This window comes from Mustela nigripes, chromosome 12 (assembly GCF_022355385.1).
Source record: "Mustela nigripes isolate SB6536 chromosome 12, MUSNIG.SB6536, whole genome shotgun sequence".
Lineage (NCBI taxonomy): Eukaryota > Metazoa > Chordata > Mammalia > Carnivora > Mustelidae > Mustela > Mustela nigripes.
In genome coordinates this window covers 11,393,404-11,406,315 of record NC_081568.1, presented here as the reverse complement: position 1 = coordinate 11,406,315, position 12,912 = coordinate 11,393,404, and the positions used below count along the sequence as shown (strand labels likewise).

The 12,912-nt window shown below is 42.0% G+C and overlaps 1 protein-coding gene across 5 annotated transcripts in view; it reads right to left on the bottom strand.

Annotated features, from left to right (window-relative positions):
- Window positions 1-12,912, bottom strand: part of TRIO (trio Rho guanine nucleotide exchange factor) — a 339,733-nt gene that overhangs the window by 23,326 nt on the left and 303,495 nt on the right. For all 5 annotated transcript variants that reach the window (XM_059416916.1, XM_059416919.1, XM_059416917.1 and 2 more), the window contains exons 38-43: window positions 8,043-8,191; window positions 6,729-6,795; window positions 5,304-5,407; window positions 2,974-3,043; window positions 946-1,035; window positions 310-402 (exon numbers count right to left, since the gene is read on the bottom strand). In XM_059416916.1, coding sequence (XP_059272899.1) covers window positions 310-402; window positions 946-1,035; window positions 2,974-3,043; window positions 5,304-5,407; window positions 6,729-6,795; window positions 8,043-8,191 — 573 coding nt within the window. The remainder of the gene's footprint in view (window positions 1-309; window positions 403-945; window positions 1,036-2,973; window positions 3,044-5,303; window positions 5,408-6,728; window positions 6,796-8,042; window positions 8,192-12,912) is intronic.

The window sequence follows — 12,912 nt, the reverse complement described above, 5'->3', positions numbered from 1 at the left end:
AAGCCAAGGAAAACCATTAGCATTCAACGATCTGTGATGGTGAAAAAGGTTCACTTCAAGTGACGTTTTGATTCAGAACTTGATGTAAATGAAAAATCGAGGAAATGGTATAAGGTGCTTTATTAGACTTGAAGAAATGTACTCTGAAATATTTAAAATCAGGAATCAGAAGACCACTTTAGATTTCTTTATAGGAAAGACTCCCCTCCCCTGCCCAACCCCTCCTTCTCCTCACCCGTCCGGTCCCCTCACCAAAACAACTGCCGACCCCAGAGTCTGCAGCCAAGTCGGCCCCATGCAAAGCCTCACCTTCAGGAGCAGCTGGTACTTCATGATCCTCTGCACTGGTTTGATTAACAGATCTGTGAGCTGCAGCCTGTGGCCCAGGCGCTGCTTTAAGTCCTGTTGTTTTAAAGGAGAAAAGACAGACTCGTAAGTGCTGCCTTTCAGAGGACAACTGTTGAATCCCCGCATGGGTCAGAAACGCTAACTACCCAGCAGGAAAGACAGGCAAGGCGTGGGGTGGGGCCAGGGACCTCGCTGCCCCAAAACCAGTCAGGGTGCCACCAGTTTGCAGAATGGCCTCTTCCAACCTTTCAGGGCAGTTTTCAAAATAGTCTTTGTTTCCTTATTTAAAGACCTTCTTTCACTTGGTTTCTTTTATTCATATAAACACATGCTTTATTTTTAGGCTGAGAGTTTAGATCATGATTTGTGAATCTGTAGAGAGCCTTAAGTTCAAAATTCCTGAAAAAAACCCTTATTTTAACAATGACCCCAGTCTTCTGAAGGTTAATGGATATACAATCATAGACTAAATTCATACTAATTTCTCTAATTTATAGGAAAGGATTACTTAGTTCCTAGGAAAAATGGTATTTTAGGTTTGGGACATCAACCGTACACAGAAGATTCAGAAATATTTGTTTCTTTCTTGGGTCTTACCTCAAAAAAGGTATCAATGTATTCTGAGACAATGTGCTCAGACTTTGGTTTATTTTGACAATAAACTATGTACATGTGCAACCTTCTCTCCTAGGAACGAAAAAGGGAAACAGACGGGTTAAAACAATCGGAAGTTCAATTAGAATATAAGAGCACACACACATTTCAGCACATTCATCAAGGAAATTTTCTTAAAACAAAACTGTGGTTTAGGCCGGTGGGAGTGCATTCCAGAGACACGAGTAGGCCAGCATTCTGCTCTGTGGCTCCACAGGCCATCTTTCCTCCTAGCCCCCTCAGGTATTTCAAACCCCTCACTGCACCGGGCAATACAGGGGCAACAAGAGGACATAGTTCTTCATGTTAAAAGGAGAATTCCTGCCACCCATCCAAATGGCCCAGGGCTCTAGGACGCCTCGTTGGCTTTGGCAGGGAAGAAAAAGCTCTTTTACTTCAGATACTAAAGGCGGGGAGAAAACGTACACACTGAGCCCTCCCTGAATCCGGTGATCCTCAAAGAGTGGTGTGCCCACCCCTGGGGGTCCCTGTGTCCTTTCAGGGAATCCAGTGGGTCAAAATTATTTTCAGACTAATATTAAGGTAAAATTTGGCCCTGTCTTTGTGCTACCATCTCAATGATGTGCAAAACCAGCCAGCACCTGACAAATATTCACCACTGCACATTTGCAGAAGACTGCCAGTTCCACCTCAGAATGTTCCGGCTGCAGTCATAAAAATCCATTTAATTAAAACTCAACCATGGACTATACATCTTTTTAACATTCTTAAGACAAAAAAGAGGTCCACCTAACACTTCTGTGGCATACGACAGTTGTCCCAAGCAGAAGCACTTGAGACACCGAGCTGTGGGCCGCCATTTTTACTTGAAAGGAGAGGGGACACAAACTATATTTATACTTGGGTCTCTTGACAGTCATCTCCTTGAACATGAACAAAAGAAGCCTGTTGTTTCCAAGGCAAACCAGCAGTATCTGTTGATAATGAAACTCTGAGCTTTCAAGTTAAAGATGAGAATTTTGGAAAACATGGTATCTGCCACTGTGAACTTAATACCTAAAGATTGGTCTAGAGAGAGGGTTGATGACATCAACAAATCTGACTTTTTGATACTGTGTAACAAAATGTGTCAGCATCTGGAAACTCTGTCTAAATTGTTGAGCCAGTATTTTCCAACTGACCAAGGCACAACTGCACAAGCTAGTGCATGAGTGGAAGCCTGCCCGTGGGAGGCGCTTCCAGTGAAACAGGAAGGCAGAAGTCCACCATAGAGTTTTCCAGATTCCCTGTGGCAGCTAACCTTTAAGATACTATTACGTGGTCGAGTTCTGGTGTGGCATCTCAGAAAACTGCTCATAATTATTACCTGAAAAGAGTATTAAAATACTTCTTTCCGACTCTCTGCTTATATGAGGATGGGTTTTTTTCCATATATTTTTAACCAAAAAACCACTGCACAACAGAATGAATGTACAAGCAGATATAAAAATCCATCTGTCTTCTATTAAGGCAGACATTAAAGAGATCTGCAAAAATGCAAAAACTCATATCACTAGCTTTTTATAAATGCAGAAATTTTTCCTAAAAAAAACCCATTAATGCTAATACACTTATTTCAGATACACACATATATATATATATTTAGCTACTACATTAAACCTAAACCTAAACCTAAACTGTATGTTCAGGTACTTCACTATCGTCACTAAACAACTGTCTGCCTACAGATATCCCCAAATGCTCCTGCTTCAAGTCTGCCTCTGGTCCCCCTTTGGACCACTCTGCACTGCGCTGAGCTGCACAGCCAGCTGGGGCCAGGTGACTGGGGAAGCACGTCATATGTGGGCAAGAGTGGGGTTTAATTCCAATTTGCTGACACTACACAGTTTGATTTGATTCTTAACACAAGCACTTTTGTAAACAACCAGTGAGTTCTCCTTTAATCTGAAAAAACAGTCACTGAACACAACGATATCAGAACAGAATATAAATAAATGTTATTGTACTGACATGTTTAACAAAAAGGGATCCTAGTTTTTCCGGATCTTCAAGGCACTTCTCCAACTCTCCTAAAAAAAAGCTGGAACAAGAAGAGAAATATTAGAGCCATTTCCAACTTGGCCTTCTGATTTTAGTCAAAATAGTCTGTTGTGACATGAGCAATTGGGAAATGTCAAGCATATACTTAAGAAATCGAATGTGCCCAGAAAACATTTTGTTAGGGCAGGAACCAAGAGAGATGTACAGGTGAAAAAAAGGCAAAATGAGACGATCCTTTGACCAGCGACCTTTCCTTCTCTTAGACAATCAACATTTTTTGTCTCACTTTTCTTAAGGACACAAGCAATAACATACCACGGCTGAATACAGACAAAAAAAAGTTTCAACACAATTGGTCATTTTTATTTCTGAATACTTGAGTTTCATGTATTTTTACAGTCACTTTTAGGAGGCTCAAATTGAATAATCGATATAAAATACTGAGTATGTTACCTGTGCCACTTTTATAACATTTTCCCAAATACCATCCAAAGTAACCTCTAGGTTATGTATAGCAGTTCCCATTAGAGACAGAAATCGGGTATGACCGCAGCAACACAAGGGCTGCGGACAAGCACTCTAGCTCTTCTGGGCTGCAGTCTCAAAGATGCATGCCCCCCTTAGTTAGTACTTACCCATGTTGACATTTATGTCTGGTATTTTATTAACCCACAAACCAACATATCTATTAAGGTCATTTTGAATTTTCTAGCACTTGAGGTTTAATTACAGCTGTGCACACACTGTGCAGGCCCTATCTTCAGGGGCAACTTCTCTGTCTGGTCATCCCAGGAGCACTGTGTTGTTCCCTCTTTCCCATCACAGCTTCATAGCCAGACTCAGGGATGGCAGACTACAGAGAAGCACCAAATATCCCCTTTCTAAAATCAGGTTCACTGTAGGTTCATGAGAAGTCTATCATCAACAGAGTGATCAGTTATGCTGTGACTGCAAGTGGCCATTCACTTACCTGTGAGTCGACTGAATTAGACATTAGGGGGATATGAAAATGATGACCCTGAATCTGGGTTCAAGGGTTTTACATTCTTTAAGGACAGATGAATTTAGAAATAATAAAACACTACTATACATACACTCTGATAACTCCCGTATCAGCACAGTATTTTAGTTTCAAAAGCACATTTATGTATGCTATGTGCAAGGAGAACAGAGCACATCTGCTTGGAGTGATGAGGTCTAACGGAGAGTGATCATTTGACCTGGGCTTTGAAGGGGGATGGGAGCACTCTGCAGGCCAAGGGGACAGCGATGCACATAGAGACAGTAAAGCAGGTGGCCTGTGCAGGTCATGGGAACAGATCAGGGCTACTGGAATACTCCACATATCAGTGGCTGGCATTAAGCAATCCGCAGATGATTCAGTCTTTTAAATTAACAGTAAGGTGACCTGAAGGGGCCTATGTGCTGTAGCACCAGCCTCGATGTGAATCTCCTTATTAGGATGGGTGTGACAAGGTGCTGGGGTCCAATGCTTTGGGCACAGTCATATCTGCTTTTTCCATTTACAATCGTTAGAAAAAACAGTATCTTTAAAACTCTCTAACAGTAATTTGTATTTACTCAAAAGGTGGCTGCAGTTCTAATTAGAAACATTTACTGATGCTTACTCTACAGAGATGGTGTTCTAAGTGCTTTGCACGTATTAACTCAGTCTCTCTTCATGAAAAACCCCATGAGGGGTGGGTAAGACTCTGATCCACATTGTGTAGGTGGAGAACGAAGGACAGGAGAAGAGAAGCAAGTGGATTAAGGCCAGGACTGGGCTCTGAACCCAGGCGGTCTGGCTTGATGCTGGTGCTTCCAGCCATCCCCATGGGTGCTCCCTGGATGCACCAGGAAGCAGAACAGACTCGCCCCCCTGCCATGACATGCTACCACAAAACTCCTTGGCACATCAGTATTTCTTCTTCTTCTTCTTCTTTTTTTTTTTTTTTTTTAAGATTTACTCACTCATTTTAGAGAGTGTGCACCAGCAGGGGGAGGGGCAGAAGGAGAGAGAATTTCAAGCAGACTGCACTGAGCAAGAAGCCTGATGCAGGGCTCAAGCCCAAGACCCTGCGATCATGACCTGAGCTGAAATTGAGAGTTGGATGCTTAATCGCCTGAGCCACCCAGGTGCCCTTATCAGTACTTCCTCTGTACCAGCTGCCTCTGGGAGGCCACACAGGTAATAAAAGAACATGAACAACCGCACATCCTTTACCATTTGCCTGCCACAAGGCAGTTTAGCAAGTGGTGATGCTGTGTACACCATCACACATGGCAAGTATCTTACGTACTCTCTGTGCCAATCATAAATCTGATGGATGTTGCCAAATACAATCTTGTCCTTTCCTTTCATGTCATCAGGAACGCCATCTTCTTTCATAAGAGCCATGTAGCCCTAGAATTGAATATTTAAAAATAACTTTGCTTCACTGAACGTATCTTGATCAAGTAATGACTTACGGACTAAAAGTCATCAAGAAAAAAACAGACATATACAACTGTCTCAAAACCCAGTATTTCTTTAAAAACAAACAAAAGCTATGCAGGAAAGAGTCCTGCCTGGCACTTGAAATGTCCCCCCATACACACTGCCATGACTTTCTCTCCTTGGACTGTGTGGCATTCGTAGATCCAAAGTCTTCTAAGGAACTGAAGACATTTAAATGTAAATGGTTTCATAAAACAAATCATCTTATCAGCTTGTAAACATTAAATATTTGGCCAGAAATATATTTTCTCTGTTCTTAGCATAATATAAACAGATTTCCTTTTCTTTTTGGATTAGTTACATAATTTGTTAAATAAGAATTTAACAGTATTCTTTCCATAAGTGGATTTTTAAATAACACTTGATTAAGTATGTTGATAAAATGTCATTTCAGCTTCTTGAGTGGGATTCAGCCTATACACACTTATCTCTTAAGTAATTCAAGTGACTTATATTGCAGATACAACGAGCATGCTAAATCTTTTGCTGCACACTTAACTCTGAATGCTGTTACTTTTAATGGAATGAACATCCCCAAAGTACTCTCTTAAATACATTTATGAAGTCAAAGAAATGGTAAAACTGTATACCATAAAAATTGCTTTTTGATGAGTTGAGTTTATAAAAAAGATTACGCCCTGGACCTGAATGACTGGGTTAAGTGATGCTTTGTGAAAATGCCTTGATGCCTTGATGCTGTGTGAAAGACCATGGTTTTGTTATAGCTATACCATGCATAGCAACTTCTGGGCCATGAATATGGTGATGTTTGTTCTGGGGAAAGTATAATCAGATTGCCTACTGTAGCCACAGGCCAGTTCTGAACCCAGGTAGATTCAGGATGGAATTGATGCCACAGCTAGTCACAATGGACTTCTTCAACCAACGACGTTCTCAATTCTGCGATGATATCCATGTTTGTAAATAATCAAAAGCAAGATTCCCATGTCATAAATACAATGGCTGGATATAATTTAAAAACTTAATTGTAAAAAAAAAAGTAATTATGTCAAAGATACACTATGTGAAAAAGAAGCATTTACAAGTGAATACAGATGAAGGTGATTGGCTAAATTTCATTTTCCTGAAACTTGGTTTTCTTTTGGGGGAAAGGATGTCAAAATGTTTTTAAAGCTTTTGAGAAGGTATCAGTGTTAAACTGTCAAACATGATACCCCCTTGCCAACTCTTAGGGCTGATGCAGGTTATTAAATCTCTGAAAACATACCTCAACCACACAGCCAAGGTCCCGCACATAGTCACGCTCTGTCTCCACCAGTTCTTGCAAAACATAGCTGGAAAGAGAGAAAAACCAGTGTTTACAATTCAAACTCTTCTCATTTCCTGAACGATTCTTCAGCACTTTGCTTTTGTCAGGTGAGACTCCCACTGGGACTATCCTGTAATTTATCAAACTTGCACAACTGGGTCTCCAATTCCTGAATGTCCCAAATCACTTACAGGTTCATGTACATAACCCTCAAGAGCTGGGGACTCTGATCACATACATGGATAATCAAGAGAGACTTAGACATAATTTTTCTGCATAAAGGCATGACATTAAAGAAAGCAAGTTTGTTGTGTTCTGTTTTTAAAAGATTACATCATTTTAAGCTTCACTGGACCTACAAGAAAAAACTTTAACTCAGATGTTTAAAGCTTTGGGTCTGATCACTGAGCCAAAAGTGTGAGCCTGAAGGCTCACAACTGTTTGCAAGGACTCTCTGATAAGACAATTAGTTGATCAAAAGAGCATAACACCTCAGCTGGCCTGGAAACGTCTGTTGGTCTGCTCATCATTCATTCAGCCCCCACAGGCTGCGCCTCTCCGGAGAGCGACCATCATTCTCCGATCCAGAGTGCTCCACAGAGCGCTCAGGAAAACCGAGTCTCTGCCCTCACACAAGAATTTCCTCTTCTCTGAAGGCAAGGTTAAATCCTTTTGTAATATTTCTCAGGATTCCCCTTTTCACCATAAGCAGCTTTACTGGAACTGAGAAACACTATCACTAAGGTTATATTAAAAAAATATTCAAGGTTCAGGACTCGATCTGATTTTATGTTGTCTTCTTTCCTTCACAGGTCATATGTAATATAAAGCATAGGAGTTTCTCACTAGAAGTGACAGAAGAAATTCTTGTATCATTCTTATTTATAAATAAAGTATAACATACAAATACCAAACACTGCAGCTACGGGGGGGGGGGGGGGGGTGGCAACTGGCTGGCTCAGTCAGTAGAGCAGGCTTTCTTGATCTTAGAGTTGTGAGTTCGAGCCCCTTGTTTGGTGTAGAGCTTACTCAAACAAATAACACAACATAAACATAATATAACATAAATAAAATAAAATAAGTGATTTCCAAACTCTTAAAAAAGAAAACCCTGCAGCTATGACTTCCTGCACCCTTATGAGGCTCTGAGAGATTCTCAAAGACCTATCCAACTACTCCAGGAGTGACCCAGAGACGGATCGCTGTTACATGTGTGAAGGTGACAGAGACAGGAGGAAATCTGACCAACGCGGACATGGAAATGTGTCTTACTGCCGTCTCTTTAGGGAGCTGGATTTTCTTTCTTCCATCTCATCAATGGGTGAGGAGGAGGACAGGAGGGAGTTGTCTGAAGGGTTGAAGGAGGGGCTGCTACTGTCTCCCTGGTCAACAAGGAGCGAGCTGGGACGATCCTCCAGCGCCTGAAAGAAAACCAGACCACCAGTCACGTTTCCTGCCTATGGTCCAGGAGCCTGGAGTTAGAATGAGGAAACTCTGTAAGTCAGAAAAGACAGAAGGCCTGATGGTAAAGTCAGAAGATCTATGTTTGTGATATTACATGGTATTTCATAACAAAACCCCCGACTATGAACACAAATACTGCGCAAGAGAAGCTGGATAAATGAGGAAGGCAAAAAGGACAGGACATTTATATGCATTAATAAATTCTATTCCTTTTCACCAGATAGTTAGAAATAGCCCAACTTGTTTCCATCACAGCACTGCCCCCATTTCTGGATGTAGCAGGCAGTCCACACGTAGCCATTTTTCCACAGTTCTGAGATAGCAGGACCATTTCAGAAGTGCGCAGAACCTCCTCCATCAGGCCAGCCTACCCCAGGCACATCACCCGTGTCCCCAGCTGGTGGGCTACGCAGCAGTGTGGGCCATCTCTATTTTAATTTAGACAGTGTGGGGGCTGTTCTTGATTATCCGTGAAGCCTTGACTCTGCCTTCAGTGCACACACATTGCCCAGCTGAATGGAGCTCTATCTCTGGACGCTCACCACATCCTTCCTCTCTTCCATGGGAAGCAGCTGTCATGCTGCCTCAATGAGGTATCCTAAACTCCCTCTCCTCCACTGGAGTTTAGTTTCCACGAGTGATTGCTGTTAGTGCTGTAGTCTGTGTAGAACCTTGAATGAAGCTTTGCAGGTGTTCAACACATCTAAGATGAATCTCGACTTCTGTCCTGGACTAATGTGACAATGATAAGCGACTGCTTACTTTCTAGTTGGTACATATTAACTATGCTTTTTAACTGAATTCCCAAAGCTCCCAACAGGTGTGGGTTATAATATTTTGAAATTTTTAAAGCACGCAGCTGGATATATAGGATGATCAAGAAGTATTTATCTAGATGGGAGCTGGGAAAATGTGATTAACTTACCCTCCAACAAAAAGCTCAATCCAAACTGCAGGAACACTTCATATTCTGCATCAAATCAGAACTCCTAATGCTCGTCCCATTTTTTTCCCCTTAAGAGTAAAAGACCAATGCTGACCTCGTCACTGAGCCCAGATGCGAGGACACAAAGTCTGTGCATGTAGTTTTGTTCACCAAACCCATGGAGCTGTGGAAACACACTAACTGCTGCACTTATTAGTGACAAATCGGGAACAGCGTTCAATGAGAACATAGCACTCTGTTCTTGAAATAATTAGCTATTGGCCTCTACTGGAAGCAAGCACTTTGCAGGAAGCCTCGGGCTGGCTCTGTGCTCATCGAACTCCTCGAGGGGAGGCTGGAGTCTGGAGGTGGAGGGAAGGACTCTATGCACCGTCTCTGGTCTAGATTTGCGAGGAAAAAGCTAATGCTCACTAGATTCAGTTCTGTTCATTTCAATGGTGATAAAAAAAGAAAGAAAATAGAGAAGATGTCTCCTGATGCCCCTTCACACAGTGCAGTGAGCAATGAGGCCAAGCAGTGGAAATGGTTGGTGTCAGTGAAGCCCTGGTGGTCGGCTAGCAGGACGGCTGTCTGGATGGCCAAGGGTGGAGATGGGAGGCGTGGACCCCGCTGGGCAGCCAGTGAGGGCGAGGAAAGGCTTCCACCGGACTAGCCTTCGGAACCAGAATTCCTGGGACTTCACAGATTCAGGTGAATTTCTTGTGAAGTCCTCTGGGTTTGGTGGTGTTCTGTGGGCAGGTTTTGGTCAACTTTTATTCCTTGGATGAGGACAGGTCTGCACAGATAATCCATCTCTTCTAAGGTTAGTTTTGGTAAACTAACTCATTTGGTAAACTGCTCATTTCATCCAGGTTCTCCAATTTACTTTCAAAGACCTCAACAAAAAGTATTATAATGATTTTAATTTCCTTAGTTGGCTCCTCTCTTATAATTCTTGTATTGTGAATTTGCTTCCCCTTCTATTTTCTTGAGGTTACCTGATGTTTATTACTTCTTCAAATAACAAATTTTGGTTTTATTTATTCCATTTTTCTATTTCTCAACTCATTATTTCTGTTGTTTTTCTAGTATCTTGAGATAGATGTTTATTCATTTTTTACTCTTTCTCATGTCTCCCTTTATATTTAAATCAACGAAGAAGAGAAAACCCCAAAGTCAAGTGCAAATGGTCACAGTGGCTGTGGGCTTCCAGAGTTCAGGAAAGACACACCATGTTTCCCACACCGCCTGGACCTGGGATGTGGAGGTCAGGGAGAGGAGTGAAATAGTTTCCAGGGTGGTTTTATTTTGCAGATCAACTCTGCAGAATTTAGGGTTAGGAGGTTCAATTCCCTGAATATCATACTGTGTAACAGTTGAACAACTTCTTCCCAGGCCAGTAAGTTAGTATGTAGCTTCTGAAGGACGACCAACTCAGCCTGAGAGGTCACCCACAAGAAAACGAATGCGGATGACCAGGGATCTACAGCATATGGTAAACGTGCTGCAGTACGGGACCCTAGTTCACAGGCACAGAACAGGTGAAAGGATATTAAAATGATTCAGAGTTTTCATTGACAAAAAGCAGTTCTCCTCTGACATCAGAGGATTAGTGACAGGAAATCAACACAGAGCAACTTTTCCCTTGAGCCAAAAAAAAAGAGGGCAGAATCTAGATTATATTCCATGGACAGTGAGAATGGGATAAGTCCTTCATGAACAGCATAAACACGGTCCTCCGATGGGAAAGGCAAGCACTTGTGACTACCCACGTGGATGGAGCCTGGCCAGGAGCTGAGCAAACAGTCCTTATGCTGAGTTTACAGCTGAAGGACACAGGCTTGGAGAGCCCAAGTGTAAGTAGCAGCGTCTGAACGTGAGTGTATGCTCTTTCCGTGATGGCAAGAGCTTTGTTCCTGTTAAGTGAAGGAGAAAACTGAGTAGAAAGAATTGAGTTTCAACTGGTAAAGTTTAATGCTTTGGAAATGACAGAAAGGAATGAAGCAGTAAGAGCTGAAAGAAACCACATCCTAGAACCCCTCTCCATTTCAAGACCATGTGAATTAACGACAAATGCATCGCAGCCCACTTCAAATGGAATGCAGTTCCAACCCAGAATGACGACGAGAAGGCTGACAAAGGCAACCTCATAACCTTGCTTGGGAAAACTATTCAATTATTAGACAGAATGATTTTAATGATCATATAATCGAGGAGTATAAATGACTGTTTTTAAAATGTTTAAAGATGCGTGAAAGCTCACAGGGTACAATTTAAGTACCCTTTGTTTAGACCATCAATCAAGCTGTCTCAAAGAGACTGCCGGGATGCGGTTTAGCTCAGTTCAAACTGAAACGATCCTAAACTCTTGACCAGTAGAGTCAAGTTCTTGGGGTTTTCTACCAAGTACTAGCAACTTTCCTAACTTCTGAGCCCATCATGTCGCTTTCAGAACATGACTACCTGGGAAGAAATTCCAGTTATGGCACAGTGAAACAGTCTGAATTTCCCCTGATAAAATTCCCACTTGACTGAATCAACCAGTTTCATAGCAAATATGGTCAATTCCAGTCTGTTTCATGTGGTATTCACAGACAGACAGGCTGACCGTTTTCTTGCTATCTCTGATGGTTAGAATGATCAGATGATTAAAAAAAAATCAGATGACTGGTTAGAACCTATGGTAGAAGAAACAGGGATGATATATTACCCAGTTAATACCTAATGGAAGGAAGAGAAATTTCCTTGAAAAAGTATATTCTTCGATCTGGCAATTCCAGTGCTAGAAATTTACCCTACACACACTTAACCAACATGGAGGTTTACCATAGTGTAAAACTGAACACAACTTTACACACACACACATATATTATTATTATGAATTTGTTTAAATAAATTATATAGTATAATCAGGTCTCTGCCCCTTACTGGCTAGTTAAGTTTTAAACTCTGCGGCTTCAGTTCTGTCATCTCTAAGATAAAATGACAGTAATGTGTACTTACCTCATTGGGCTCCTACTAAGTTAATACAGACACAGAATAGTGCCCGCTACAGAAGAATCCCTCAGTAGATTATCACTGCATCCACCCAATGGACTACCATACAGATATTATAAGGAATGATGTAAACCTTAAGTACTGATGTGAGAAACTCCTCGAAATTTATTAAGTCTTAGAATATTAAAAACAGAATGAATCCTTTTTGAAAAACAGAGCATGGACAAGCACCCTCCCCCTCCCCATAAATGTTTGCACCCTGCACAGAAAATGTCTCGAGGGAAACATACTGATCACAGTGGTTACTCTGGAAGACCGACTGCTGGGAGAGGCTGAGGGCTTTTATTTTCGGAGGGTGACTTAAAAGATATTAAGTAATACACCGTAAATCCAAATGAAAGATCTCAGAGACAGTGAGAGGAACCAACAACCCATGTGTGCCTGCCATTGACCATGGGCACACCTGCGGACCTGAGTGGAATTGACCACACCTGCTAAAATGCTGTGAGCTCTGCAGTCAATGTAGGTGCAAGAAAGGATTCATCCTGGCTCCCGGAAAGTGTCTCTAACCCCTGGAATGTCCTGCCTGATGGGCCGGTCTATTTACCTAGGGGCCTTGGGCCAACAACAGACAGTCCATGTCAACAGTGCCACTCTTGGTGGAGGCTCTGAGCCACGTGGTATCTGGATTTCTGGGGGTAGGAGACAAAACGGAGCCATGCTAGCAGTCAATCTTGTGTATGTGACTGAGCTCAA